The 25670-nt window shown below is 45.9% G+C and overlaps 3 protein-coding genes and 1 long non-coding RNA gene across 11 annotated transcripts in view; 2 read left to right on the top strand and 2 right to left on the bottom strand.

Annotated features, from left to right (window-relative positions):
• il1rapl1b (interleukin 1 receptor accessory protein-like 1b) overlaps positions 1 to 3743 on the top strand; it is a 310446-nt gene extending 306703 nt beyond the window's left edge. For all 5 annotated transcript variants that reach the window (XM_076972391.1, XM_076972239.1, XM_076972313.1 and 2 more), the window contains one exon: positions 317 to 3743. In XM_076972391.1, coding sequence (XP_076828506.1) covers positions 317 to 1080 — 764 coding nt within the window. In that variant the 3' untranslated portion in view covers positions 1081 to 3743. The remainder of the gene's footprint in view (positions 1 to 316) is intronic.
• On the bottom strand, positions 3720 to 5813 carry LOC143474843 (uncharacterized). The gene is made up of 3 exons (XR_013120868.1): positions 5711 to 5813; positions 4116 to 4290; positions 3720 to 3774 (listed from the first exon to the last, which is right to left on the bottom strand). It is a non-coding gene; the product is annotated as an uncharacterized LOC143474843 (long non-coding RNA).
• A 7706-nt stretch (positions 5814 to 13519) lies between these two features.
• nr0b1 (nuclear receptor subfamily 0, group B, member 1) lies at positions 13520 to 16656 on the bottom strand. Of its 2 annotated transcripts, none has more exons than XM_076971923.1 (2): positions 15983 to 16656; positions 13520 to 15599 (listed from the first exon to the last, which is right to left on the bottom strand). In XM_076971923.1, the coding sequence occupies exons 1-2, from the start codon at positions 16569 to 16571 to the stop codon at positions 15358 to 15360; spliced, it is 831 nt and encodes a 276-aa protein (XP_076828038.1). In that variant the 5' UTR covers positions 16572 to 16656; the 3' UTR covers positions 13520 to 15357. The 2 variants fall into 2 exon arrangements, with proteins under 2 accessions (XP_076828038.1, XP_076828106.1); XM_076971991.1 differs by having other exon boundaries at positions 16019 to 16656.
• Positions 16423 to 25670, top strand: part of LOC143474244 (uncharacterized) — a 21938-nt gene continuing 12690 nt past the window's right edge. For all 3 annotated transcript variants that reach the window (XM_076971759.1, XM_076971829.1, XM_076971682.1), the window contains exon 1: positions 16423 to 16562. The gene's annotated coding sequence lies outside the window, so the exon portion shown is untranslated. The remainder of the gene's footprint in view (positions 16563 to 25670) is intronic.

The following is a 25670-nucleotide window of genomic DNA, read 5'->3' as shown; positions in this document are numbered from 1 at the left end:
TTACATATTTCCCATTTGTAGTCTGTAGGCGTTTCAGTTTATAAATGAGATAGCACAGGATAGCACAGTACATATATTTTCCATACATGTGATTAATTCTGTGCATTTATTTACATATATACTGTATTATTTATGTGATAAATATGCATTTATATTTAATTATAAATGTTAAAAATTAATGTTAATCTGGGGCAGGAAGTTCAAATAATCTTTCTCCGTGTCTTGTCTTTCTTTCTGCCTTCTCTTTTATCTCTCTCTTCCCTTCATCTCCTTCTCTCTCTCTCTTCCACCTCTCCCTCCGTCTCCCTCCGCGCAGCGTACATCGAAGACGTGGCCCGCTGCGTGGACCAGAGCAAGCGTCTGATCATCGTCATGACGCCCAGCTACGTGGTGCGACGCGGCTGGAGCATCTTCGAGCTGGAGACGCGTCTACGTAACATGCTGGTGAGCGGCGACATCCGTGTGATCCTCATCGAGTGCGCCGAGCTCCGGGGCGTCCTCAACTACCAGGAGGTGGAAGCGCTCAAGCACACCATCAAGCTGCTGACCGTCATCAAGTGGCCCGGGCCCGAGTGCAACAAGCTGGGCTCCAAGTTCTGGAAGCGCCTGCGCTACGAGATGCCCTTCCGCCGGCCCGAGCGCGGGCCCTCGCGCGAGCACGTGCTGGACGCCAGCGAGCAGGGCCCCTTCGGCGAGCTGCAGACCGTCTCCGCCATCTCCATGGCCACGGCCACGTCCACGGCGGTGGCCGCTGCCGCCCACCCCGACCTGCGCACCACCTTTCACGGCAGCTACCACGCCTCGCTACGCCACAAACACTACTACCGCGGTTACGAGTACGACGCGGCCGCGCCCGGCGGGACGCTGCCCTCCCTGTCGTCCCTGGCGGGCCAGCACACCTACTGCAACATCCCTATGACGGTGCTGAACGGGCAGAGGGCGGGGCCCAGGCCGGGGGGCAGGCCGGGGGGCAGGGGGCCACGCCCAGAGCTCACGCAGCCTCTGGACGAGCAGCACGGGAACAACGCCCTCCTGCCGCTGTTACCCCGCGAGACCAGCATCTCCAGCGTCATCTGGTGACGGACGCGAGCACCAGGCGCGGAGGAGAAGGAACGCCACGTGAGACGGGACGACAGAGTCTGCCGAGGCGGACGAGGACAGCTGCTATTCAGGGTGCTGCCCCTTTCAGAGGGATGTAGGAACCGCGGAGCAGAACCGACAGAGGCAATTATTTTCAGAGGGATTTTTTTCTGTTAGTCGAGGGAGGGCGAAGAAAACTTAGAGAACCCATTGTGTTTCTTACCTGTACACACACACACACACGCACTCGCACACACATGTGCACACACAGGCAACATACTTGCAAGGAATACAGGGTCTTGTATATATTTGTGATTTCTTTGTAGCATTATTATTTTTCCAGTTTCCTTTACTTTTCATCGTCCATTTTTTATTTAATTTGGTTTTTTTTTTTTTTTTTTTATGAAATCGTCAAGGATGGCTCTGTAAGGTATAGAGACTGAAGTGTCGTATTTTTGTCTTAACTTGTAGATTGGAAATGTAGTTTCAAACAATATTTCTTTTTTATGTTATAGGTTTGTGGCATTGTGACATTTTCTTTGAGAGAGCACCATATTTCTGTTATTGGATGTTTTTTTTCTGTTCTTGGTGGATAAGTTGTGGGTGTCAACTTTAATGAGGACTTATGAACAAAAAACTCAATTATGCAAAATTTGCAGAGGACTGGGAGCACATGCACTTCCTGTATGAACGACCAATCAGACGACACCTGAGGAAAACAAACGTCGCCTCACCATGATGATATCGTGTCTCTGCTCTCTCTCTCTCTCTCTCCCTCTCTCCTGTCTTTCCTCCCTCTCCTTCTTTCCCTCTCTCTTGCTCTCTCACTCTATTTCTCTCGATTGCTTTCTCTCATCAAATATCGATACTTTATATTAAAACAACAAACAACAGCTTTGCTGTTTAGCTTGATAGTGAAAAAAATAATCAAAAGAAAAAAATCTGTATATTATTTTAAAAGAAAGAAGTATATTTTTGTAACAAAATAATTTGCTTGGAAAGACATACTTAGTCTCATTTCATTTCACTCCAGAGGTGTAGAGTGAGATCTTTGCATAATGTCCTACTTTAATTTGAAAGGAGAAAAAAGACAAAAGTATTTTTAATGTTTCTGTCAGTGTCTTAATCATGGTTGGTGAAAGGGAGAGTGTATTTGTGTTTTTAGGACTGTCTGACTCATGATGGCAGTGTCATTTTTGAGTGTGCATAGAAACTAGATATGTATTCAATTTATAATATAAATATCTATATATAGATATATATATATTTACAAAATTCACATCTGACAAAAGTGCTTATCAAACCATGATAATTATATCATAATTTTTCTTCACTACATTTTAAAACCTCTTAACCTCCTCTTTAGTGCCTCCCTATCGCCCCACGATATAGCGCCACCTATCTGTTCGGAGTGGCACTACATAAGATATGCACTCACTTCATGTTAGTAACCTACTGCCATGACATCACTTCCTCTCTATGCCCCATCGTTGTTTGGTGTGGAATAGAGGCTGAATTTCGAGGACAGGAGATGAACTAGGTGCATTTTATTTTACCTCAAGATATAAAATAGCCAAGCCTAAGGGCTTGAAGTCCAACAAAGGAAAATGTGCCTCCGCCGTTGAGCCGCAGCTGCTCCGATGCCTAAGGAGTAGTCCTGATGTCTAGTCCAATCAACGTAGGAAGGAGTCGGAAGGTCGAGTCTAATCCCGGTGTGGGAAGGAGGCAGACTTGCGCCTGTAAGCACCCCGTCCCGTGCGTTTGAAGAAGCAATCCCATAGTTCAGTGAGCTGTGTGGGTCCTGGTAGGAGTGTTGGTGCTAAGGGTCCAGCTCCTCGCCGTTAGCACCCAGACGTGGGGCAGCTGTAAGGAGGGCCGCCCCGCCCCACTCGGCTGTGGACGGCACCGCCGTGGCCGTCGCTACCAGAGCGAGGGGGGGAAAACCAAAGCTGCCATTTTGATATGGTCCAGTTCATCTGGGGAAGTAGAGGATACAGTACTCCACTTTGAACTACAGAAACATTTATTCATTTATTAACACGTGATTTCTTGCTTTTACAACGTGGTCATTAAAGAGGATCCTGCCCCATCCAGATCACAACATTTTATATATATAAATATATAGAGAGCGAGTATTTGCTGCTCTTTATACAGTGCAAAAAAAATTATGATCACATCAAAGATGATATGCAAACTGCAGAAGAGTGTAACGCAGGAGAACAGGCGACCATCACTCTTCTGATCATCAAGCAAAACCTTTTATTCTTCAGACGCCTCCATGACACTGACCCCCCCCAACCAGGGCCGCTTTGGTGTGGCGAGTCTCTGGCGGATCAGTCGGAGCTGACCCACAATGCAACAGTAGGATTCCTTTCATTTTACGGTTTCCTTTCTTTTGATTTCTTGTAACATTGTGTATATATCAAAACAGGAAATGGTAATAAGACAAAAGACAATCTAGAAACACTCATAAAATACCAGTGTTTGCATTTTCCATGTTAGTGGCAAACTGTTTCACGAAGACTTACAATAAACCTGAGGCTGATGAAGAGGAGGAGGAGGAGGATGACGATGGTAACCATGGAGAGCACAGCTGTATCCCCACGGCCCCACCCCCCGCCCCGCCCCCTCGTCCTGAACAGGAAGCTTGTTTGTCTCCTGGTTTGGGCTTTTTTTTCCTTTTTTATTCAGTACCTGCAATGTTAATTGAAGAGATACTATTATTAATAATAATAAAATACACATTTATTAAATGTTCCTTACTTTTTAATCAATCATGAAGTTTCATTAGTTTGCTGTTTACCCGACAGAATTTAGGCTACATGAGGAATGACTGAGTGAGTGAATGACTGACGAATGAATGAATAAATCAGTGTCATCAGCTAACACAGGACTACAGCGGCCTACGGTGTGTGATGGGTAGTGCGAGTCCAGTTTCATGCGGTGTTAAATGTAAGCGAATGCATCTACTGATGGAGCACAGACAGCAAGACTTGGCTGAAGATGTCAGGAACCTGTGGGAAGTTCTCCCCTACCTGCAGTGAGCAGAAATCAGCCGATTAAAGCAGGCGGACACGCAGACTGACTGGCTCCTGTGTGTTTACGTCCTTACTCATCTGCGGAGGACAAAGAACCAGGACTACGCTCACTATTGCTCCGCAGCCATTGGTCCGTCTGCCTGTTGCCATGAGAACCACGTCAACCTCGCTCCTGAGGAGAAGTTAAGGAGTGCAAGGAATGTGTTTAATTAGAGGAGGGGGGAGGTGAAGGGAGGGAGTGATATTCAGTATTAAAGGTCTGGGTTTTTTCACCTAACGCTACCCGTGCATGTCGACATAGATCCAACATCAGCGCACATGCAGTCCCGTGTACACACACACACACACACACACACACACACACACACAAACAGCCGGTGCCAGTGCGCACACCCACAGAGCCCTGTTTTAATTGGCCCGTTTGGACGAGCGCTGACCACAAGGCAAAGCCTCCGTTTCAGCTCTAATGAAGAGTGTTCTGTTCAGGCCTCTGTGCTAATGAGGGCCTGGAGAGCACAAAGCCCATAACGGGTCCACACGTCCCCCGACGGGTCGCAGGACACACACTGCAGTCACAGCCTCAGACTGGAACCCGGGCCGGCACAGCGAGACCTGCTCCGTTCGCCCTGTGGACCCTATGGGGCAGGACCCTGGGGGACAGAACCCTACGGGGGCAGGACCCTGGGGGACAGAACCCTACGGGGGACAGGACCCTACGGGGGACAGGACCCTGGGGGACAGAACCCTACGGGGGACAGGACCCTACGGGGGACAGGACCCTACGGGGGACAGGACCCTGGGGGACTGTCAGGAGGATTCTAGTCTCTTTGTTTCATCTTTTCTCAGCAGGCAGAAGGTTAAGCATCTGTGATAGGTTGCTTTGCACATGATGCATTATTTGCTCATGCAGTGACGTGTGTGTGTGTGTGTGTGTGTGTGTGTGTGTGTGTGTGTGTGTGTGTGAGAACAAATATGGCAGCAAAGTAACCTGTCATTGTAACCCTAAACCGTACAACAGTGGCTGTAATGTGCACCTAACTGGTTATTGTTCTTTTAAATTAGCCTGCGTTCCTAATTCTGATACAGTCTGCAGAGGTCAGACCTGCTCAGCCCCTTTATGCAGCCCGGTGTGAGGTCAGAGGTCAGTCCCAGGTCCTCAGAGGGGCAACCGCCTCCAACTTCTCAGACACTAATTCAGCTAACAGCCACTGAGCAGCAGAACACGCTCTCTCTCTCTCTGCGCTAATATATCCTAGAAGAAAGGCAGGAATGGGGAGGGTGGGGGTGGTGATAGAACTCCAGATGTTTTCATTTACCGTAAACCAAACGCCATCTGGCTGCAGCGCGCGGGCCTGCCCTCTACAGCGTGGCGCGTGGCGCTTCATTAGAGCCCCGCACGAGGAGTAGCGTCCCGCACACTGCCAGCTCACTACAGCTCTATTACACCAGACACCGCGCGATGCGGCGCGCGTGCACGCACAGCGGCGGAGGCGCGCGTGCGTGGACGATAAAAAAAAACACCTGGAGAAAATCAATTGATTTAAGAAGTTTCGGTAAAACGGCGCAGAAGGAATACAGGGACGAGCTCGTACCAAGCGTGGCCGTGACTGCTGTAACAGGCTCGTGGAGCAGCACACACGTGCGCGTGAATTGTTTCCAGGATGACTGCCATAAACACGCGTGCCTCAAGTATCACAAACATTCAGGAGGAGGAGTGACGCATTAAGTGCCGGCGCCCGGGCAGGTGGAGTTTCTCTGTGAAACACTGCCATCTGGTGGCCGTGGGTGTAATATTTACAACACCTGCCGTGTCCCCTGACAGGATTCTGCTGGTGTGTAGTATCATTCTCCTTCACTGTTTTTGTTATCATTATCCTCAGATTTCACACGTTAGCTGTGATAGAGGAAGGCATATGTAAACGGGTTAGAATGAATCCCCGGGTTGTAAGAAATACAGTAAAAAAAAATGTATTTAGTTATTTTTTATTTCAACATGAATATAAGTGTAGAAAAACTATTCATTTGCTTGTTTTGATTCCTGTCGCCCCTCCAGGGTCACGAGGTTTATTCATCTATTTACAAGCAGGCCTGTTTCCTGCTACGTTTTTTTCTCGCAAGCTTTAAGTGGCCTTAGCATGAGTTGGGTTTGTTCGATTGGCTCCTAAACCTGCCAAGCCTAAATCTGCCAAAGACTTAATGTGGTGGGCGTGTCTTACGGTGGCCCCGCCTTCTGTGCCATCCTGCTGCAAAAGGTTCTCGGAAGTGAATCCCTGACTGACGGGCCAAGCGTGACCGACCCCCCCGGGGGCGGCTGGGACCACGCAGAGGAAGATCTATTTGATGTGCTTCTGCGATGTGACCCCTGGGACCCTGTAAGTGAGGCACGAGACAGGAGTAATACTGCCCCCCCCCCCCCCCCCCTCCCGCCTTTTAAAGTGCCACCGCAAATCTCACAGCAGTCACCGCCTGGTGGACATTAGTCTCCTGCTGATACCGGCGCTGTGTTGTAGGGCAATATTGGACCGGGTATTGTGTAGCACAGTGAGCTGGGCCCGTCACCCGGTCCTGGGAGGGCTGTGGCGTAACAGCGATCTATCGTCTGACATCCCCAACCACATTGGCCATTCATCCAGTCACCACGGGGCTCATTTCCTGTTCACAGAGAGGGAGATAAGGAGAGGTAGGGGAGAGTTGTACATCTACATGTTACAGCGCTTAACCGAGGCTACTTTATGTTTGTGCTTTTCTCTGGATAACGAAAGTTCGAATGTGTTTGTTTCAGTTTTCACACGGCCCTGTCCACAGACTCTGACTGGACGTTTGGTGATAACCAGTGAGTGTCTACAAAAGAGTAAACAAGACGGAATTGACCGGCAACAAAATGTCCTCATTAGGGTAAACATGAAGGAACGGACCAGCGACGGAGACTGTCCTCTGGAGGGTTAACGCGAGCGCTCGGGCAGAGAGCCGTGTTTTGGTCTGGTGGGTCGAGCTCACGTTGGCCACGTGAAACACGCGGCGTCAAGGCCAGACACAGACACTGCTCTCAACCGTCAGCGGTGTCAGAAGAAGGATGGTATGTTGCAGTAACGGGGGAGTGTACGCTTGGTCAGTGGACCCGTGACCCCGAATGACCCCCCCTGGAAGGAGAAGGGCTGTTGAACCGAAATAGTAAAGCAATTAATACCCAGTCAGCAGGATGTCATTTGCATTGTGCTAGTTTGTATATTGAGCCGTATTCTTGTCCATACGCATTTTTTGAAGAATTCAAAGCCATGACCTTGTGAGTCAAGCCGGAAGCGTGAGGTAGTGGTGCTCTCCACCGCTCTGACCTGATAAAGTGTACTAAAAGTCACTAAAAGTTGCCGAGGGTGCTTCATGACCCCCAAATGAAGGTGCTAGGAGCAGCTCGAGGCACATGCTGAGCAGAGATGGAGCAGACACACTCTAACTATGGTGGATCTTCACCTCAGCGTGTAGCTGGGCAGAGATGGAGCAGGACAGAATGAAGGTACTGATTCAAATTGATGTGATCACTGTGAGTTATAAGGGTGTCTGTGTATGTGTGTGTCAGACAGAGAGAGAGGATATCCCAACACTTTTAGTTCACATATATTCACAAATACAGTGAAATCAGTTCACAAGCACGCCCTGTGAGGTCACCGGCACGCCCTGTGAGGTCACCGGCACGACCTGTGAGGTCACCGGCATGACCTGTGAGGTCACCAGCATGCCCTGTGAGGTCACCAACACGCCCTGTGAGGTCACCGGCACGCCCTGTGAGGTCACCGGCATGACCTGTGAGGTCACCAGCATGCCCTGTGAGGTCACCGGCATGACCTGTGAGGTCACCAGCATGCCCTGTGAGGTCATTCTTGCACTCTTCACCACACCTTTGTCCTTTGTCAGTGCAGGGCTGGTTCCCTTTGAAGCATCATGCCCCTTTGTTCACACTTATGCTTCTTGCACTGGCTAACAGCAGCAGGTTATGAATACTGGAGGAAAACATGACCCATTCCTACTAATGCCCAACTCAGGAGGTCTCTACATCAGCACCTTCTCTTTCCGTGTGTGTGTGTGTGTGTGTGAACTGCCTGGAGTCAGCCTCAGGCTCACAACACACACACACCTCTGTTCACAATAGCAGTTATAGTTACCAAAGATATATTTTCAGTGGCCTAATCAGGTATGTTGTGTTGCAGAGCTGCAGGCTTTTGGGGAAATACCTCACCCTTATCACCCCCTGCTGGCCTGCTGAAAACAGCCAGCACCACAGAGGAAAATTATGTCTACCCTATAGCACTGAAGCACAATACAACGTTTGAGAAATCGAAATTGAAATTGAAATGAACCTTTATTGTCATTACGCATTTGAATTACAACCCCCCTCCCCCTCTTGGTGCAAAAGAAAATAGAATTTTAAAAAATGAAATAGAACAAATCTTAAATTAAATTACAGATTAAGAGCTACGATTAACTATACGGGCATAAGCATAAATTAACTAAGCTCTCCTCGTACATACTAAGCTTTCCTATGTAATATTTCTGCATTTGATGTAAGCGGAATATTGTCGCAAATACATTTTCATATTATATTCATTAAAAAAAGGTTAATTATAAAACCAGCTTACAGTAGTCCACAGAACCATGTTCTCAGGATTCTCAACATTGGCCTCGCATTATTATTGTTGGTTATCAAATCACATACAGGAGGTGGATATCTTTCACTTAGTTTGAAGTACCGTATTGTGAGGCCAAATACACATTAACCCACGACACAACAAAGACCAACAAACTCAAACAAACCGGTTTATGTGATCCCTGCACCTCCTGAAGGGACCTGGTGACACGTGCTTGGGCAGGTGGACCTGAGCGCCCCCTTGTGGAGACCCCCGTCTGTGTCAGGAGCAACATGGACTCAGACACCCAGCTGCCCACTTTTCGCCATTACGCTGAGATTAGCAGTAATGTTTCAGATGTTAAAGTGTAAACACTCTTACTTCCTGCCCCCATCTACCCCTTCTGCCCCGCCCACCCCCCCCCTTCCCTTCTGCCCCTCCCACTCCCACCCCCTTCTGCCTGAACGTGTTGTAACGATTGCCAAATTTCAGCTTAATGATGGTAGCTCAGTTTCCGTGGTGACTGGGAGCAGCAGCTGTAACTGGCGTGGGTTGCCCATGGTGACAGCTGTGCTTTTATTAGCATGGAGGCGAATAATGAACTCATTATTGTCTTTGGCAATTATAAGCTTAATTGAAAAGAAAACAGGGGCGGAGCAGGGGGCGTGTCCGAGCCCTGGCAGTGACTTCTGTGTGACAGAAGCAGCTGAAGGACAGAGAGAGAGAGAGAGAAAGAGAGAGAGAGAAAGATGACCTGTTCTTCTTCTTCTCTTCCCTCTGCACCCTGTAGATTTCTGTTTCCAAGAAAGGTGAGACGACTCTTATACAGCAGATGGCAGACGTGAAGGAGGGGGAGGTGTGTGTGTGTGTGTGTGTGGGGGGGGGGGTCTCTGAGGGCTGGGTAATTGACATGGGGAGTAGACCAGCCCTTACACCTGTCTTGTAGCAGTCAAACTGTGTGAAGGACTGTTTTAAGAAGGTAGGCAACACAGTGTGTGTGTGTGTGAGAGAGAGAGAGAGAGAGAGAGAGAGCTTGAATAAAAAAGTCAGCTAATTAAAAACTACCTCAGTGGAATGTAATCACCTGTCAGTGCTCACTGAAGATAGTACAGCACAATTACGCTGTGGAGCAGCAGAAGACAAGAGTCCTTCAGTGGACATATACGATGTAGAAACATGTACTGTACATCCATAACAGGGCTCAGGGTACGGTGTAGAAGACAAGGGTCCTTCAGTGGACATATACGATGTAGAAACATGTACTGTACATCCATAACAGGGCTCAGGGTACGGTGTAGAAGACAAGGGTCCTTCAGTGGACATATACGATGTAGAAACATGTACTGTACATCCATAACAGGGCTCAGGGTACGGTGTAGAAGACAAGGGTCCTTCAGTGGACATATACGATGTAGAAACATGTACTGTACATCCATAACAGGGCTCAGGGTACGGTGTAGAAGACAAGGGTCCTTCAGTGGACATATACGATGTAGAAACATGTACTGTACATCCATAACAGGGCTCAGGGTACGGTGGAGAAGCTTCACCAGATCGTAAGGCCTCACTTCCACCTATAATGTAAGGCCTCAGTGATGTTTGAACATATGTTTCACATTCTAACAAATTTACTTCAACCCATCGCTAAAATGAGGTTAATAAACCTGTCGTTGCTCCAGAAAAACATTTTTGTTTTAATTTTCTATTTCATTAAAACCATTATGTCATGTACAGCGTTGAAATGGTCATCTATAAGACTGATATAAGGGATCAGTAAGGGGTCTGTGGTTCCACCCTACCATCTGGGATTCTGACCACAGGTATCACTAACTGTCTGTCTACCTGCCTGTCTACCTGTCTGTCTACCTGTCTGTCTACCTGTCTGCTTGTCCTTGAGGTCATTTGTTGCAAGATTAAGACAAGAGGCAGTGAAACTCACTGAGCAAATATTTTGTCATCTGAAGACTATAGAATGAAGAATATAGGAGCCTAAAGAATGAATGAATTTTCTACATGCTACTTCCTACATCCATACAGTATGTGTAATGGGTATTCATATGTGTGTGATGATGTACAGTGATGATCCATGGAGGTATATGAGAAAGTGTTTGAGGCTGTTCTGCTCCTCACACACTGTGGGTGAAAGTGTGCAGATACTTGTGTCTGATTTGGCAGTGCTCCTACTGTACTGGCAAAAATACGTGAGAACGCATCCATTCATTATCCTTACCACTCACACACTAGTCAGGGTCACAGAGACAACACACATTCACACCTACGGGCAATTTAGAGTGACCGAGCAACCAAGCAGGCACAGGGAGAACATTCAAACTCCACACAGAGCGGACCAGACGGAGAAACGAACCCAGAACACCTTGCTGTGAGGCGACGGCACCACCCACCACACCACCCCTGTGTAAGAATGTCAACCAATCTTATACACTTTAAGGCCATTGGACAAATAAACACAAACTGTGACCCCATGCCTGGCTATGACTCCTGTGACTTAAACCATGTGGTTGGAGTTATTAATGGGCGGGAACTGGGCAGAACCAGTGTTCAGTGGGAATGGAAGCAGGTTTGACTGTGAGGTTAGGGGCGTGGCTTGAATGTGTCATTAGGGGCGTGGCTATGGGCGTGGTGTGGCTGTAGGCGGGATTTCCTGCCTGTATACCATCTCATTTCCTTCTCAGCTTCGGGCTGAACTTCTGGTTTTATTCTGTTCTTCTTCTTCTGCTTGTTCAGGTTCATGGTGGCCTGATTTAATCTCATACGGCACACGTATGAGATTCTGCCTGATGCAAACGGACTTAAAATTCGCATCTATAGATCAGCCCCACCCCCTCCCTCTTAGTGAACCGATGATGCCAAGAAACACGGGAGTCATTAATCATTCGCGCTCCTCCCCACTTGTACTGTGGCGTGGGGGAGTAACTCCTCCTGGGCTCATGCAGTGTGGGAGAACATGCCTTCAGATTAGATCTAGCAAGGTGCACTTTCACCTCATGCCCAGTGCCCCCTCTCAACCCCACTCAGCTGAATTACATATTATGACATATTAGGAACCTGTGCGAATATCTTATAGAATGCATGAACGAAACGTCTGACTTACGACAAACCTTCTCTCCAGGCTGTATGTGGTCTGCTTTTTTCTTTTTTTCCCCCTTTTCATTGCTAACTGGCCCCACTAACATTCATTCCCCATTAGCTGCTCCGGCGTGGCTGAGAGCAGTCGTCCTTTACACCGAGCAGCTTCATTAACTCCCAGCAAATGTTGTCTTTGCGCGGGCTGCGGGGCTTTTAAAGGCTTGTTATCTCCTCACTTGCAGATGCTGCGTGTGTGTGGCGTAGCTGGAGCAGATGGGCATCTCGCATCAGCACCGGGGAGGCGGGGCGGCGGGAGAAGACACTTCCGTTTGCGGCGGAGAGGCGGAGGAGATAACGCGCGGCTGGAGAACACCGGAGCTCGGAGTGACATCTCCATTAGTGAGCATTTAGGAGGCCGAGTTGTAGGGGTGGTTTGATTTGGTGATTTGGTAACTTGTTGGGCTAATTTGTGGTAATGATTTGTAGGTGATGTTTGCTTGGGTGATTTGTTGGTGTAGTTTATAGGAGTGATTTGTAGGAGTGATTGGTAAGAGTGATATTTAGGTTTGATTTGTAGATGTAATTTGTAGGGGTTTTAGGTGGGTATGGTTTTGGAGGAGTAATTTGTAGGGGTGATTTGTAGGAGTGATTTTTAGGATTGTAGTTGTAATTTGTAGGAGTGATTTTTAGGTTTGATTTGTAGTTGTAATTTGTAGGGGTGTAATTTTGGGGAAGTAATGTGCAGGGGTGAATTATAGGAGTGATCTGTTCTTTAAGGGAAGGTGCTCTAGTATTGCTGTTTAATTCCAGCTAATTCAGAGCTTTATTTCAACCTTCCATAATATCTCAATATACAAAAACAAAAGCTTATCAGGGGCTGAGAAAAAGAGCGAGAAAGAGAAAAGACTCTATTAGTGCCTGGGTTAGTGAGAGACTGTGAGAACCTGACAGACTGTGAGACTGAGGGAAACGCAAGAGACGTACAGAAACGGAGACAGACTGTGTAGGCGAGAGACTCTATGGGAAAGAGAGACACAGTGTTGCAGAGAGACTGAGTGGGAGAGAGAGAGACTGGGAGAGAGAGACAGGTTGACAGACTGTGAGAGCAATGCCTTCCTGGCTGTGCGGTACGGTGGCTCAGGGGAGCGGATTAATTAGCTCAGCTGTGCTGAAAGGTCTTCCATATCTGGATGGGCTCTGACAGCACTGTAGGCTTCCAGATCAATCCGTCATGATCTCCTGGCTGCCTGGAAATGAGATGGGATCGCTTAGGGAGCAGAAGTGTGTGTGTGTGTGTGTGTGTGTGTGTGTGTGTGTGTGTGCATGCACGCATGTGTGTGTGTGTGTGTCAAACTCTGACTTTTACATGAGCTGCAGTAGACTGAGTGAGGGATATATTTCACCTTCTGAGAGTCAAAGGCAGTAGAGACTTTCACTGCAGCATTCTGAGTGTGCCATCACACACACACACACACACACACACACACACACACACACACACACACACACACACACACACACACACACACACACACACACACACACAGTATAGTGTCATTATTCTCTGTCCACTCATCACATATGCACTGTCTCTCACTGAAATATTAACATGGAGAAGAGGACAAAGTCCACATTTAAAGAATTATTTTCTCTTTCTAATAGGAATTTGTTCACATTTGCATGCTTTTCCCATGTGCTTACATTTATTCTAATTAAATGTACCACAACAAATGTCTTGATGGCATTTGCATGTCAAATAATCAGATAGAAAACAGCTTATATATCACCATCCCTATAACTGCCTACATTATAAAAGCGATTACTGATATTAATAAGTTATAGGTTTCCTTCTCTGGTCAAAATAATGATTCTGATTTAATATAGTGCATTACTGGGAAACACATGATGTAGGTGTGTAGGGTTGACATGACAACTGCACACCACTGGATATGACATTACCTCTATAAGAAAATATATAATGAAATACAATATATACATAAAATATATTAGGAATTCAAATTAAAGGAATGCATGGAAATGTACAGAATTATACTCATCCGTATTATCATGTTGTTCCTTGGAGTAATAATAACAATAATAATTATAAGAAGAAGAATTTGTTTTAATTACAAATGATCACTGAACTAAGAGGACATGAGTTCATCTTTAACAGCTTTGTGTCTTAACAGAGAGTCTTGAGTCCATGCAGGGCCGGAGTGGGACACTTTTTCAGCCCGGGAGTTTTATGCCCAAATCCGGCCCAAAATTATTTTTCCCTCCCAATCGGCCCAAACTAGAGATTAACATGAACCGGCCCATCGGGAATCCTCCCGAATCTCCCGATTAGCCACTCCGGCTCTGAGTCCATGTCAGATCCACTGGGCATGTAAAGCTCTGGGAATAATACATGAATTCAGACACTTTAAAGGTTTGTAACAGTAACTGAATCCCCTCCTTTGACATGCTCAGTACTGAATGCATGTAGCCTAAAAGAAACAGTGACAAAGGACATCACAGTGACAGCGAAGACACACACACACCAGCACACATGCTCAAAATCACACAGACCAGCACACACACACACACACACACACACACACACACTCAACCGCCCCAGTCAAACGAGTCTCGTTAAACCAGTTGCCCCGTGTCCTCTCCACATGGCTGCCTGTCCAGCCCTGTCTGTCTCCCACAGCCACGTTGCTGCATTACACTGCACCTCTGTGTCCCGCTCCCCCGCTTGGAGACACTTCCCTTGACACGTCCCCCAACAGTGAGACTAATGTTCTCAGGGACCAGCATATGGTGTCCTGTCCTTCCTGGCGTGCCCATGTCCGAGTCTGTCACACAAACGTGTAGCGGTGTTTTTACACGCCGCTGTCTCCCCCTCTCAGCCGAGGCTAGTGTGGGCTGGTACTCAGGGAACCGTCTACACATTGTGCCATGTTTCAAACACAGGGCAAGCGTGGTGACCACCTCATCGATCTGACGCGTTTTGAGGTCTTCTGCTACATCATTTTGAATCTGGAGGTGAGTTGGTTAACACTGCCCTCTTCTGGTAGAAAACGTTCACTTTCCAATGTTTTTTCTTTTGCTTTTTTTCCCCCTGTGGCGTTGTCTCCTTGACACTTTCATTATCCATTTCTCAATGCAGAAACCAGTCTCTAAAGGATGTAAAGGCCTGTATTCATTGTTAAGTGTGTCAAGGCATTAGGTAACAACAGAAACACAGGTTTAAAACATTCTCTAGATATTCTAAGACACAAATAAATAGCCTTTTAAAGATATGGCTTCACAAAGCAACAGGAAAGCTAACCAACTGAAGACAAAACCGTAAAGCTATTTACCCAAAAGGGAGTAAAGTCAGACTTTGGATTCAGCAATGAGTTCAACTCAGAAGGCAGAGACAGAGTACAGTCCGGATAATACTTTACAAAAATAGCATATATAAAAAGGAATAAGTTATTTTTTGAAACCGTCCCAGCCAAACGTCCCCCTCGGTGGGTTCTCACAGCGTCTTGGTCCGGTGGCGTCTACCTCCCGTAAAACATCTGGAGCAGAAGCTCCTCCATGTTGACCGCTCCAATGACGGGCTTGAAGAAGAGGCTGGCCACGACGTTGGCGTTGATGGACCGCAGCATGGAGAGAGCGATGAAGAGTTTGGCGAACCTGGTGGTGTCACCCCGGTGGATCATTTTGACATATTCGTTAAGGGCCTGGTGCGCCTCGCTCTGCAGACCCTGGATGTAACGTTGACACTGCAGACCTTCCACATCTACAACACACACACACACACACACACACACACACACGTTAGGAACACGCACACCTCGGGGTGTTTGGTCAACCATCATACCAAACCAAACCCTAAAGTCCTGGGAAACTATAACTTGGAGAAATATCTAAAAATTAACATCTTAGCTCATTTTGAACAACCTTTCAACGTGTATAGCAACAAAAATAATTATAATGTGGAAGTTGTTACTTATTACTTGTTATTAATATTCTTTTTCACATCTGGAAATGTGTGGAGTCTACATATGCGGTCAAATATATTTATGTTTATAATATCACATTATTATTATTGTGTTTTGGTCATATCAGCAATAATAACAATAACGGCTACCGCACGGATAAGACAATCACGTGTGTACACACATGTCCGGTAAACACGGGACAAAAACGTGTGCTCGCCTGGGTTGAACAGGACGGCCCCTTTTAGATAGGCGTACTCCTTGGTGCTGATGTCCAACACCCAACATTTACTAAGGAACATCTTCATGCCCTGCACATCGGACAGGGCGACGTGTCCGGCGTGGCTCTGTCCCTGCTGGCCGTCCTGCCTGCCGTGCCCCCCGGTCAGGATCCGCTGTAACATGCTGGGTTCGGGCGCCTCGCACGTCTCGAAGTCGACGCGGTCCTGCGCCATCCCGAGCACCAACAGGGGCGCCCAGCCGCTCCGCACGAGCACGTGCTGCTCGTGCACGGGCAGCTCCCGAAAACACGGCACGTTCTTCACGAACTTCAGCGTCTTGACCAGCACGGCGGACGCGGCTTTGCAGGTGGTGTGAGGGGAGCGGAGCGAGACTTTCCTCTTAGATCCGCAGGCGCACGCCTGCGTGGAGACGGCGAGCCTCGGGGTCCCAGGTGCGCGCTGCACCGACTGGCCGTCGTTCTTCAGGATGCTGTACAAGATGCTGTTCTGCCGTCCCTCTCCGCCGCAGTGGCAGCCGTCGAGGTGAGCCATGCCGTGGATGCTTCTGGACCCGCTGCTCTCTTCCTCCGGTCCGTCCCATTCGCCGAGAGCGTTTGTTTCCGTCCAAGTAGTTCGACTTTTTAACCAGTGACGCCTCCCACTCTTTCTCTGACGCACACACCAGGGAGAGATGCACCCCGTAACGTTTACAGGGGAGGGCTTCATCATCAGAATCATCATCATCATCATCGTTGGAATTACGAAATTATCATTTTATTTAGTTTGAACAGTATTAAATATTTACTGTACATCTGATAAAATGGGTCAGTTTTCTGTACCTCATAGACAGTCTTTTTGAATAATGTTAAATATATTACATATTCCCCTAATACATTTGCAGTACAGAAGAATATTATTGAAAAGGTTTTGGTTTGTAATAGCCCTGGAATGGAGATAGGTGTGTTTTACCTGTGTTTTGTGTTTACATGTGCTGGGTTTTGATATGTGTCAGTGTCTCTGCTGGGTCTGCTCTTGGTCTGACACTCAAACATATCCACCCCACAGCAGTTCAGAATAAGGGCTGCAGGAAGATAGATTCTTTATTTTTTTAATTCTCAAATCTATTGATCTGCCAGTGTTAAGTGACAGAACTATGAGCAGGACTTCTGTTTTGTCACTCGTTGCAGGGAGAGAGGACGAGAGATTCAGTGAATCCTCCTCTTCCCCCAGTGACAAAAGGTTCTTAATTACAGCCTTTACAGCTGATATGACATGCCTACAGGGGTTAAAGGGTGAGGCAGACATCGAGACACAGATATGGACAAGACGCAGGGAGGCGGAGAGAGACGGAAAGCTATAGGTAGACAGAAAAAAACGGAAAGACAGATAGAAGTGTAACAGGACAGAAAGAAAGATGAAAACAGACAGATGGAGAGAGACAGAGATGGAGAGAGAGATGGAAAAAGATGACAGAGAGCAAGATGTATGAGAGAGACAGGGGAAAAGAGATGTAGAGAGTCAAAAAGAAGCTTAAAGGATGGATAGAGATGAACGGAGAGAGATGCAGTCTTGTCCTTGATTTCTGTCCTTTAACACTGGTTCATTCTCCTGCGGACTGCAGAGTAATGGCAGGGTTCTGAACTCACTGTGGGGGCTATGTGATGGCGTCTGTGATAGTGTCTGTGATGGTGTCTGTGCAACAGGGTGTCACGCAGCAGGACAAGTGTGCTCAGAGTGTCTGAAAGCGTCTGCGATGTCTGTGATTACTTCATCTGAATGCAGGGTGTCTGTGAGCATGACCTCTGTGTCCGGGGTGTCTGTGGGTACAGCATCTGTGTGCAGGTCGTCTGTGAGCAGGGTGTTTCTGTGCAAGACGTCTGTGTGCAGGTCGTCTGTACGCAGGACGTCTGTGAGTAACGTGTCTGGGAGTAGGGCATAGGGAATCTGCTGGCTTTTATAGGTCAGGTGCAAGCCTAATCCATTTTCCCCCATTGTTCCTACCTCTGAGCCCTATCCCTCCGTGTCAGTGCATTATGCCTAGGCACAGGGTGTCCATAGGTACTTAGGTAGTGTACCGTGTTAGGGCCACATACCTTCTAGTCCGAGGGTTCCTAGAGACGCACTGTATGTACAGCGGCCTCTCGGTAGCTAGGATGGCCCGTGCATCATCATTGCTGATTTGTGCATTTTGGCATATTCTCATGATGTCACTCCCCCCTCCCGCCTCCTCGGTTCAGCTGGGTCCAAGTCAGCGAGGTTCGTTGGCCGAGCGACCGAAGCTTCTGCTTCAAAGTCCGCTCGCCGCTTTGCTTTCCTCAACTTTGTTTGTTTCTCCGTGCTCTGTATTTATGCGTATCGTAACCCTTTGTGTTCTGCTGGCGTGGTGGAGAAGACGCGGCATGTTCTCCCGACCGCGAGGCTGTCGTCACCGCTGCTGTCAGCCCCTCGCCAAAGTGCAGAGGTGCAAACAAAACAAAAAATGTTAAATTATCACAGAAACTTTCAGGTCCAGGGTCGTCCGTATTGTGTGTGTGTGTGTGTGTGTGTGTGTGTGTGTGTGTGTGTGTGTGTGTGTGTGTGTGTGTGTAAGAGGCAGACTCAGTCATATCAAGGCAGGGCTCTTGGCTCTGAATAGCTGAAGGTCATGTCTGCTCTGCAGAGGATGAAAGCACTGACAGAGGATTAGAATATGATGAGATAAATGTGAACTTGCGCAATTGATTTATTTGAAAAACATTTTTTTCTTCTTTTTTTCCCACCATTTATATCAAGGCCAGTGTCCAGTAAACAGCCTTCACAGCCTTCTCTACACCCCCCCCAAAACACGCACACACACGCTTACACACTGCTTTGTATCCAGCTGAGCTTCTGTTCAAGGTCTTTGAGTCTGACAGGCAAGCTGCTCTATGAAATTAGAATTTGGCCTCCTACTGGGGCCCTCGGTAGCATTCGGTGAGATTGTGTGCACTCTTTTCTGGGTCAGGTTCACTTGTGCGACTTGGACGGTCGGCCTTGAACAGCAAGGCTTGTCTTGTACTCCCTCGGCTAATAAGGAGATGTACAGCGGTGGGCCGAACCACCAGACACCAGAACTTTGGGATCGAGTTTTTCTGTCTGCTCTCACACTCTGGCTAGAGGATGTCTACAGTGTCTGCAGTGTCTACAGTGTACGATGTTAATGAAAGCTACGATGTTTGACAGTGTCTACGATGTGTGTGTTAGCTACGATGATATGATGTTGGTGATGTCTATGATAACTATGATGTCTACGATACCTACGATGTTGACGATGTATTCGATGCCTACAATACCTACGATGTTGACAATGTATTCGATGCCTACAATACCTACGATGTTGACAATATATACAATGTCTACAATACCCATGATGTTGACGATGTTTATGATGTCTTTGAAAGCTATGACGTCGACGTTGTCTTAGATGTCTACGATAGCTATGGCGTTTACGATGTCTATAATAGTAATGGTGCTGACGAAAGCTATGACGTTGACGATGTCTATGATGGCTACAATGTCTGTGATGAAGATTTTAAAGATGCCTATGATGACTACAATGTCTATGTTAACAACAGCTTTTCTTGATAACTTCAGGGACAGTTCTTCCACTTAAAAAATTCAAGGTAATATATAATAGAGCTAATCTAACCATCATCTGAGCCTTGAGGCTGTTTTTTGAGATAAATTTGTTCAAAGTGCACCCTGTGAAATTCTTTTTTATGTAATAAATGTAAAAGTCTTGGACTAAACTGATCTGTGGAGACAGATGTAAGAAAACCTCCACCTCAGCCATCGGCAGGACACTACAGGACGCTACAGGAGCTCAGGGTCCCGCGCTGCTCAGAACTACGGCTGTCCGCTTTGATGGTGCCATTACAGCTGGTCGTCATGGATGCCTACACACGTCGTCTTAGACATTTAAATCAAGCAAGATGACAGGATCACTGATCTATAACTAATTCGATCTTATTTAACTATTCAGGGATTTTTTTCTTCTGTGTCCCAAAGGGCTGCAACTCTGTTCTCTAGAATACATTCGAATGTACAAGAATATCTGGCACAGTAAGTGCATGTAAAAACCCTCCATCATCAGTTTTATTCATTTCAAGGCTATGCTACGCAATTGTCTTTTTACGTTACATGCATATATGTGTGTACGTGTACGTGTATGTGTGTGTGTAAAAGTACAGAGAGCAAATTCAAAGTGTATAGAATGCCCTTTCACAGACATTAATGGACCTTGAGTAGTTTAAGTTGGAGATTGAAGTTCACAGTATGTTCAAAATGCAGCCTTTCCTTACTGATCAGATGAAACTCCCCCATATCCTTACCAGCTCACCTAATGTTATGAGATCTCTGTCTGGGTTCCGGTCTGAGATTGTCTGGAGCAGCTAATCTCGACCAGAGGTTCTGCAACTCATAATAAGGTCCATCCTTATGGTTTACATAGTGGCCCTTAGTTTGTGTGATTGATTGATTGTACATTTCTCACTCCAGAGGAAACAAGTCTCTGAATTGGAGTACATGGGCTTTTTGTTAAAAGTCTTTAGTGGTTGACCAAGGTGTTCACTGTAGTCTGGTTATGAAAAAAGTCCACAAACTAATGCAGATGTATTTGTTGTGTGTTGTTCTGTAGCCTAACATTAAATGTCTCTACTTCTCATTTCTGGAGCCTTCCCAGCCGCTCGGTCATATACACATACACATCTTGGTACTAGGGGAGAAGAAGAGATCTGTTTCAGGTTTGTGCTGTCATAGTTTTGGCACTGGTTACATTGCGTCCTAGAGAGTTTCGTTTTACTCGTGTCGGTTAAAGTGCATTAACAGATACGATCTGATCAGCTTCTCAGGAGCTCGTCTGCTGAGCAAGCCGCGTGGGAATAGATGTCAGCAGCTAACAAAAGTGCTAATATGCACAGATGTTTTCTAGCACTGTAGATCTAGATGGCGGTGTGTTAAATATATGGCTTCTAGATATTATGTAACTGGTTCTGGATTGTGCCAGCAGATTGGTTAAAGAAGCAGAGAGCAGGACACATCGCAACACAACCCTGGCATTGCAACACGGGCGTCTTTGCTACTGTTATCTCCTACATCGGTCCACACTCTTGGCTGTAGAGTGCAGCAGGGTCTGGTGGGACCTGCACAGTGCTTTATTTGTATTGGAGCTTTTAAATGGACTGAATTGGGTGACCAGGAATCATGAAACATAAATTGCTCAGAACTGAGTCCCTGGTGAAAGCTGTGAAACTGGACTATACTGTATATCACGTGAAACTGGACTATACTGTATATCATATGTGAGACTGGACTATACTGTATATCATATATGAGACTGGACTATGCTGTATATCATATATGAGACTGGACTATACTGTATATCATATGTGAGACTGGACTATACTGTATATCATATATGAGACTGGACTATGCTGTATATCACGTGAAACTGGACTATACTGTATATCATATGTGAGACTGGACTATACTGTATATCATATATGAGACTGGACTATGCTGTATATCATATGTGAGACTGGACTATACTGTATATCATATGTGAGACTGGACTATACTGTATATCACGTGAAACTGGACTATACTGTATATCATATATGAGACTGGACTATGCTGTATATCATATATGAGACTGGACTATACTGTATATCATATGTGAGACTGGACTATACTGTATATCATATGTGAGACTGGACTATGCTGTATATCACGTGAAACTGGACTATACTGTATATCATATGTGAGACTGGACTATGCTGTATATCATATGTGAGACTGGACTATACTGTATATCATATGTGAGACTGGACTATACTGTATATCATATGTGAGACTGGACTATACTGTATATCATATATGAGACTGGACTATGCTGTATATCATATATGAGACTGGACTATACTGTATATCATATATGAGACTGGACTATGCTGTATATCATATGTGAGACTGGACTATACTGTATATCATATGTGAGACTGGACTATACTGTATATCACGTGAAACTGGACTATACTGTATATCATATATGAGACTGGACTATGCTGTATATCATATATGAGACTGGACTATACTGTATATCATATGTGAGACTGGACTATACTGTATATCATATGTGAGACTGGACTATGCTGTATATCACGTGAAACTGGACTATACTGTATATCATATGTGAGACTGGACTATACTGTATATCATATATGAGACTGGACTATACTGTATATCACGTGAAACTGGACTATACTGTATATCATATATGAGACTGGACTATGCTGTATATCATATATGAGACTGGACTATGCTGTATATCATATGTGAGACTGGACTATACTGTATATCACGTGAAACTGGACTATACTGTATATCATATGTGAGACTGGACTATACTGTATATCATATGTGAGACTGGACTATGCTGTATATCACGTGAAACTGGACTATACTGTATATCATATGTGAGACTGGACTATACTGTATATCATATATGAGACTGGACTATGCTGTATATCATATGTGAGACTGGACTATACTGTATATCACGTGAAACTGGACTATACTGTATATCATATATGAGACTGGACTATACTGTATATCATATGTGAGACTGGACTATGCTGTATATCATATGTGAGACTGGACTATACTGTATATCATATGTGAGACTGGACTATGCTGTATATCACGTGAAACTGGACTATACTGTATATCATATATGAGACTGGACTATACTGTATATCATATGTGAGACTGGACTATACTGTATATCATATATGAGACTGGACTATGCTGTATATCATATGTGAGACTGGACTATACTGTATATCATATGTGAGACTGGACTATGCTGTATATCATATGTGAGACTGGACTATACTGTATATCATATATGAGACTGGACTATGCTGTATATCATATGTGAGACTGGACTATACTGTATATCATATGTGAGACTGGACTATACTGTATATCATATATGAGACTGGACTATGCTGTATATCATATGTGAGACTGGACTATGCTGTATATCATATGTGAGACTGGACTATGCTGTATATCATATGTGAGACTGGACTATACTGTATATCATATATGAGACTGGACTATACTGTATATCATATATGAGACTGGACTATGCTGTATATCATATATGAGACTGGACTATACTGTATATCATATATGAGACTGGACTATGCTGTATATCATATGTGAGACTGGACTATACTGTATATCATATGTGAGACTGGACTATGCTGTATATCATATGTGAGACTGGACTATACTGTATATCATATGTGAGACTGGACTATACTATGTGTGTAGTGTATAGGGTGTGTTTGTGTAATGTGTGTAGTGTACATGGTGTGTTTGTGTAATGTGTGTAGTGTATACAGGTCATCTCCAATAGAGGTTCAGAACTTCAGGGCAGTCATGGTCTGGTGGTGAGGGAACCGGTCTTGTGACTGGAGGGTCGTGGGTTCGATTCCCAGACCTGATGCCATGACTGAGGTGCCCTTGAGCAAGGCACCTAACCCTAACTGCTCCCCGGGCGCCGGGCTAGGGCTGCCCACCGCTCTGGGCACGTGTGATCCACAGCCCCCTAGTAATAACGTGTGTATGTGTGTGTGTGTTAACTGCACAGATGAATAAATGCGGAGGACAAATTTCGATTGGGATGAAAAAATATGGCACATTTCATTTCATTTCTGTGTGTGTATGTGTGTGTGGGTGTGTGCAGTGTATACAGTATTTGCAGTGTGTACTTTTCCCAGGCTTTCAGGGAGGTTATTTTCTTTGGCCTGTTCAGTCTGCTGCACTCTGGCCAGGTTGTCATGACCCAATGAGAAAGAAAGACTGGCACATATTATGGGCTGCACACGTGGTGTCTGAATCCAAGTGTGAGGTTATGGGTCCACGCTCACGCACTGAAGCAGCCTGGACCTTAAAACAAACAGTGTTCTGGGATGTTTTCCATTCGGGAGTGTTCCTTGTTGTCCTGTTGTGTTATGCGAAGTTCTGACTGTTACTATAGTAACTAACTCGGTTTTCTTCCTGCATGCTTCTATGACTTTACCCATAAAGTGAGGCGGCCTTGTGGCTAAGAGACTTACAAATTGAATACTCCTCTTTTCAAGGGCTTCTGTCATTCTGTGTGTAGCTTAAAGAGCTATGGGTAGAGGAAATTCATTTGACACTCGTGTGTCTCTCTCTCTCTGTGTGTGTGTGTGTGTGTGTGTGTGTGTGTGTGTGTGTGTGTGTGTGTGTGTGTGTGTGTGTGCACGCGCATGTGCATATGTGTGTGCTTGCTTGTTTTTGCAAGTATATGTGTGTGTGTCTGTGTGCATGCACATGTGTGTATACAGTTGTGTATGACGTGTGCGTGTGTATGAAGTCCACAGTACGCAGTGATCTGCATGACTGTGGGAGTGTATGACAAACACTCAAGAGCAACACTGCAGATTTACTGTAGTGTAGAGTTGATGTATTCAGTCTAAGATTTACTGTAGTGTAGAGTTGATGTATTCAGTCTAAGATTTACTGTAGTGTAGAGTTAACATTCAGTCTAAGGTTTATTGTAGTGTAGAGTTGATGTATTCAGTCTAAGGTTTACTGTAGTGTAGAGTTGATGTATTCAGTCTAAGGTTTATTGTAGTGTAGAGTTGATGTATTCAGTCTAGGTTTTACTGTAGTGTAGAGTTGATGTATTCAGTCTAAGGTTTACTGTAGTGTAGAGTTGACATTCAGTCTAAGGTTTATTGTAGTGTAGAGTTGATATATTCTGTCTAAGGTTTACTGTAGTGTAGAGTTGATATATTCTGTCTAAGGTTTACTGTAGTGTAGAGTTGATATATTCAGTCGAAGGTTTACTGTAGTGTAGAGCTAATCTATTCAGTCTAAGGTGAGAGATCTTTTTGCTGTGGGAAATTTAAAGCGTGCTGTCTGAATCACATTCCTCAGTTCAAGTATGGCATGCCCAACCGGTCAAACCTGCTCTGCCTTAGTGAGCAATGCAATTGTACCAGATGTGTATATCCCTTATGGAGATGATGGAATTAAGATTAGAATAGCCATTTCAAGGCAGACTCTCTAATTAACCATCCTTCCATTTTCATCCACTTATCCGGGTATGGGTCGCAGGCCCAGGTTTCCCTCTCCCCAGCCACCTCCAGCTCTTCTGGGGGATACCGAGTTGTTCCCAGGACAGCCGAGAGATATAATCTCTCCAGCGTGTTTTGGGTCTTCCCCGGGGTCTCCTCCCAGTTGGACATGCCTGGAGCACCTCCCCAGGGACCAGATGCCCGAACCACCTCAACTGGCTCCTCTCCACGTTGAGGAGCAGCAACTCTACTCCAAGCCTCTCCTGGTGCTCTGTACCTCATCTCTAAGGGAGAGCCCTGAAACTCTGCGGAGAAAACTTGTATTCACGGTTTCATTCTTTCGGTCACTACCAGAGCTTGTGACCATAGGTGAAAGTCGGAGTGTAGACTGACCAGTAAATCGAGAGCTTTGCCTTTTGGCTCAGCTCCCTCTTCACCACAACGGTCCAGCATAGCGTCCGCAGCACACCAGCCGCCTGTCAATCCCTCATCCCATCTTACGCTCACTCGCGAACAAGAA

This window comes from Brachyhypopomus gauderio, chromosome 1 (assembly GCF_052324685.1).
Source record: "Brachyhypopomus gauderio isolate BG-103 chromosome 1, BGAUD_0.2, whole genome shotgun sequence".
In the NCBI taxonomy this organism is placed as follows: Eukaryota; Metazoa; Chordata; class Actinopteri; order Gymnotiformes; family Hypopomidae; genus Brachyhypopomus; species Brachyhypopomus gauderio.
Note: the sequence above shows the minus strand (reverse complement) of the source record. Positions and strands in the feature narration are given on the sequence as shown.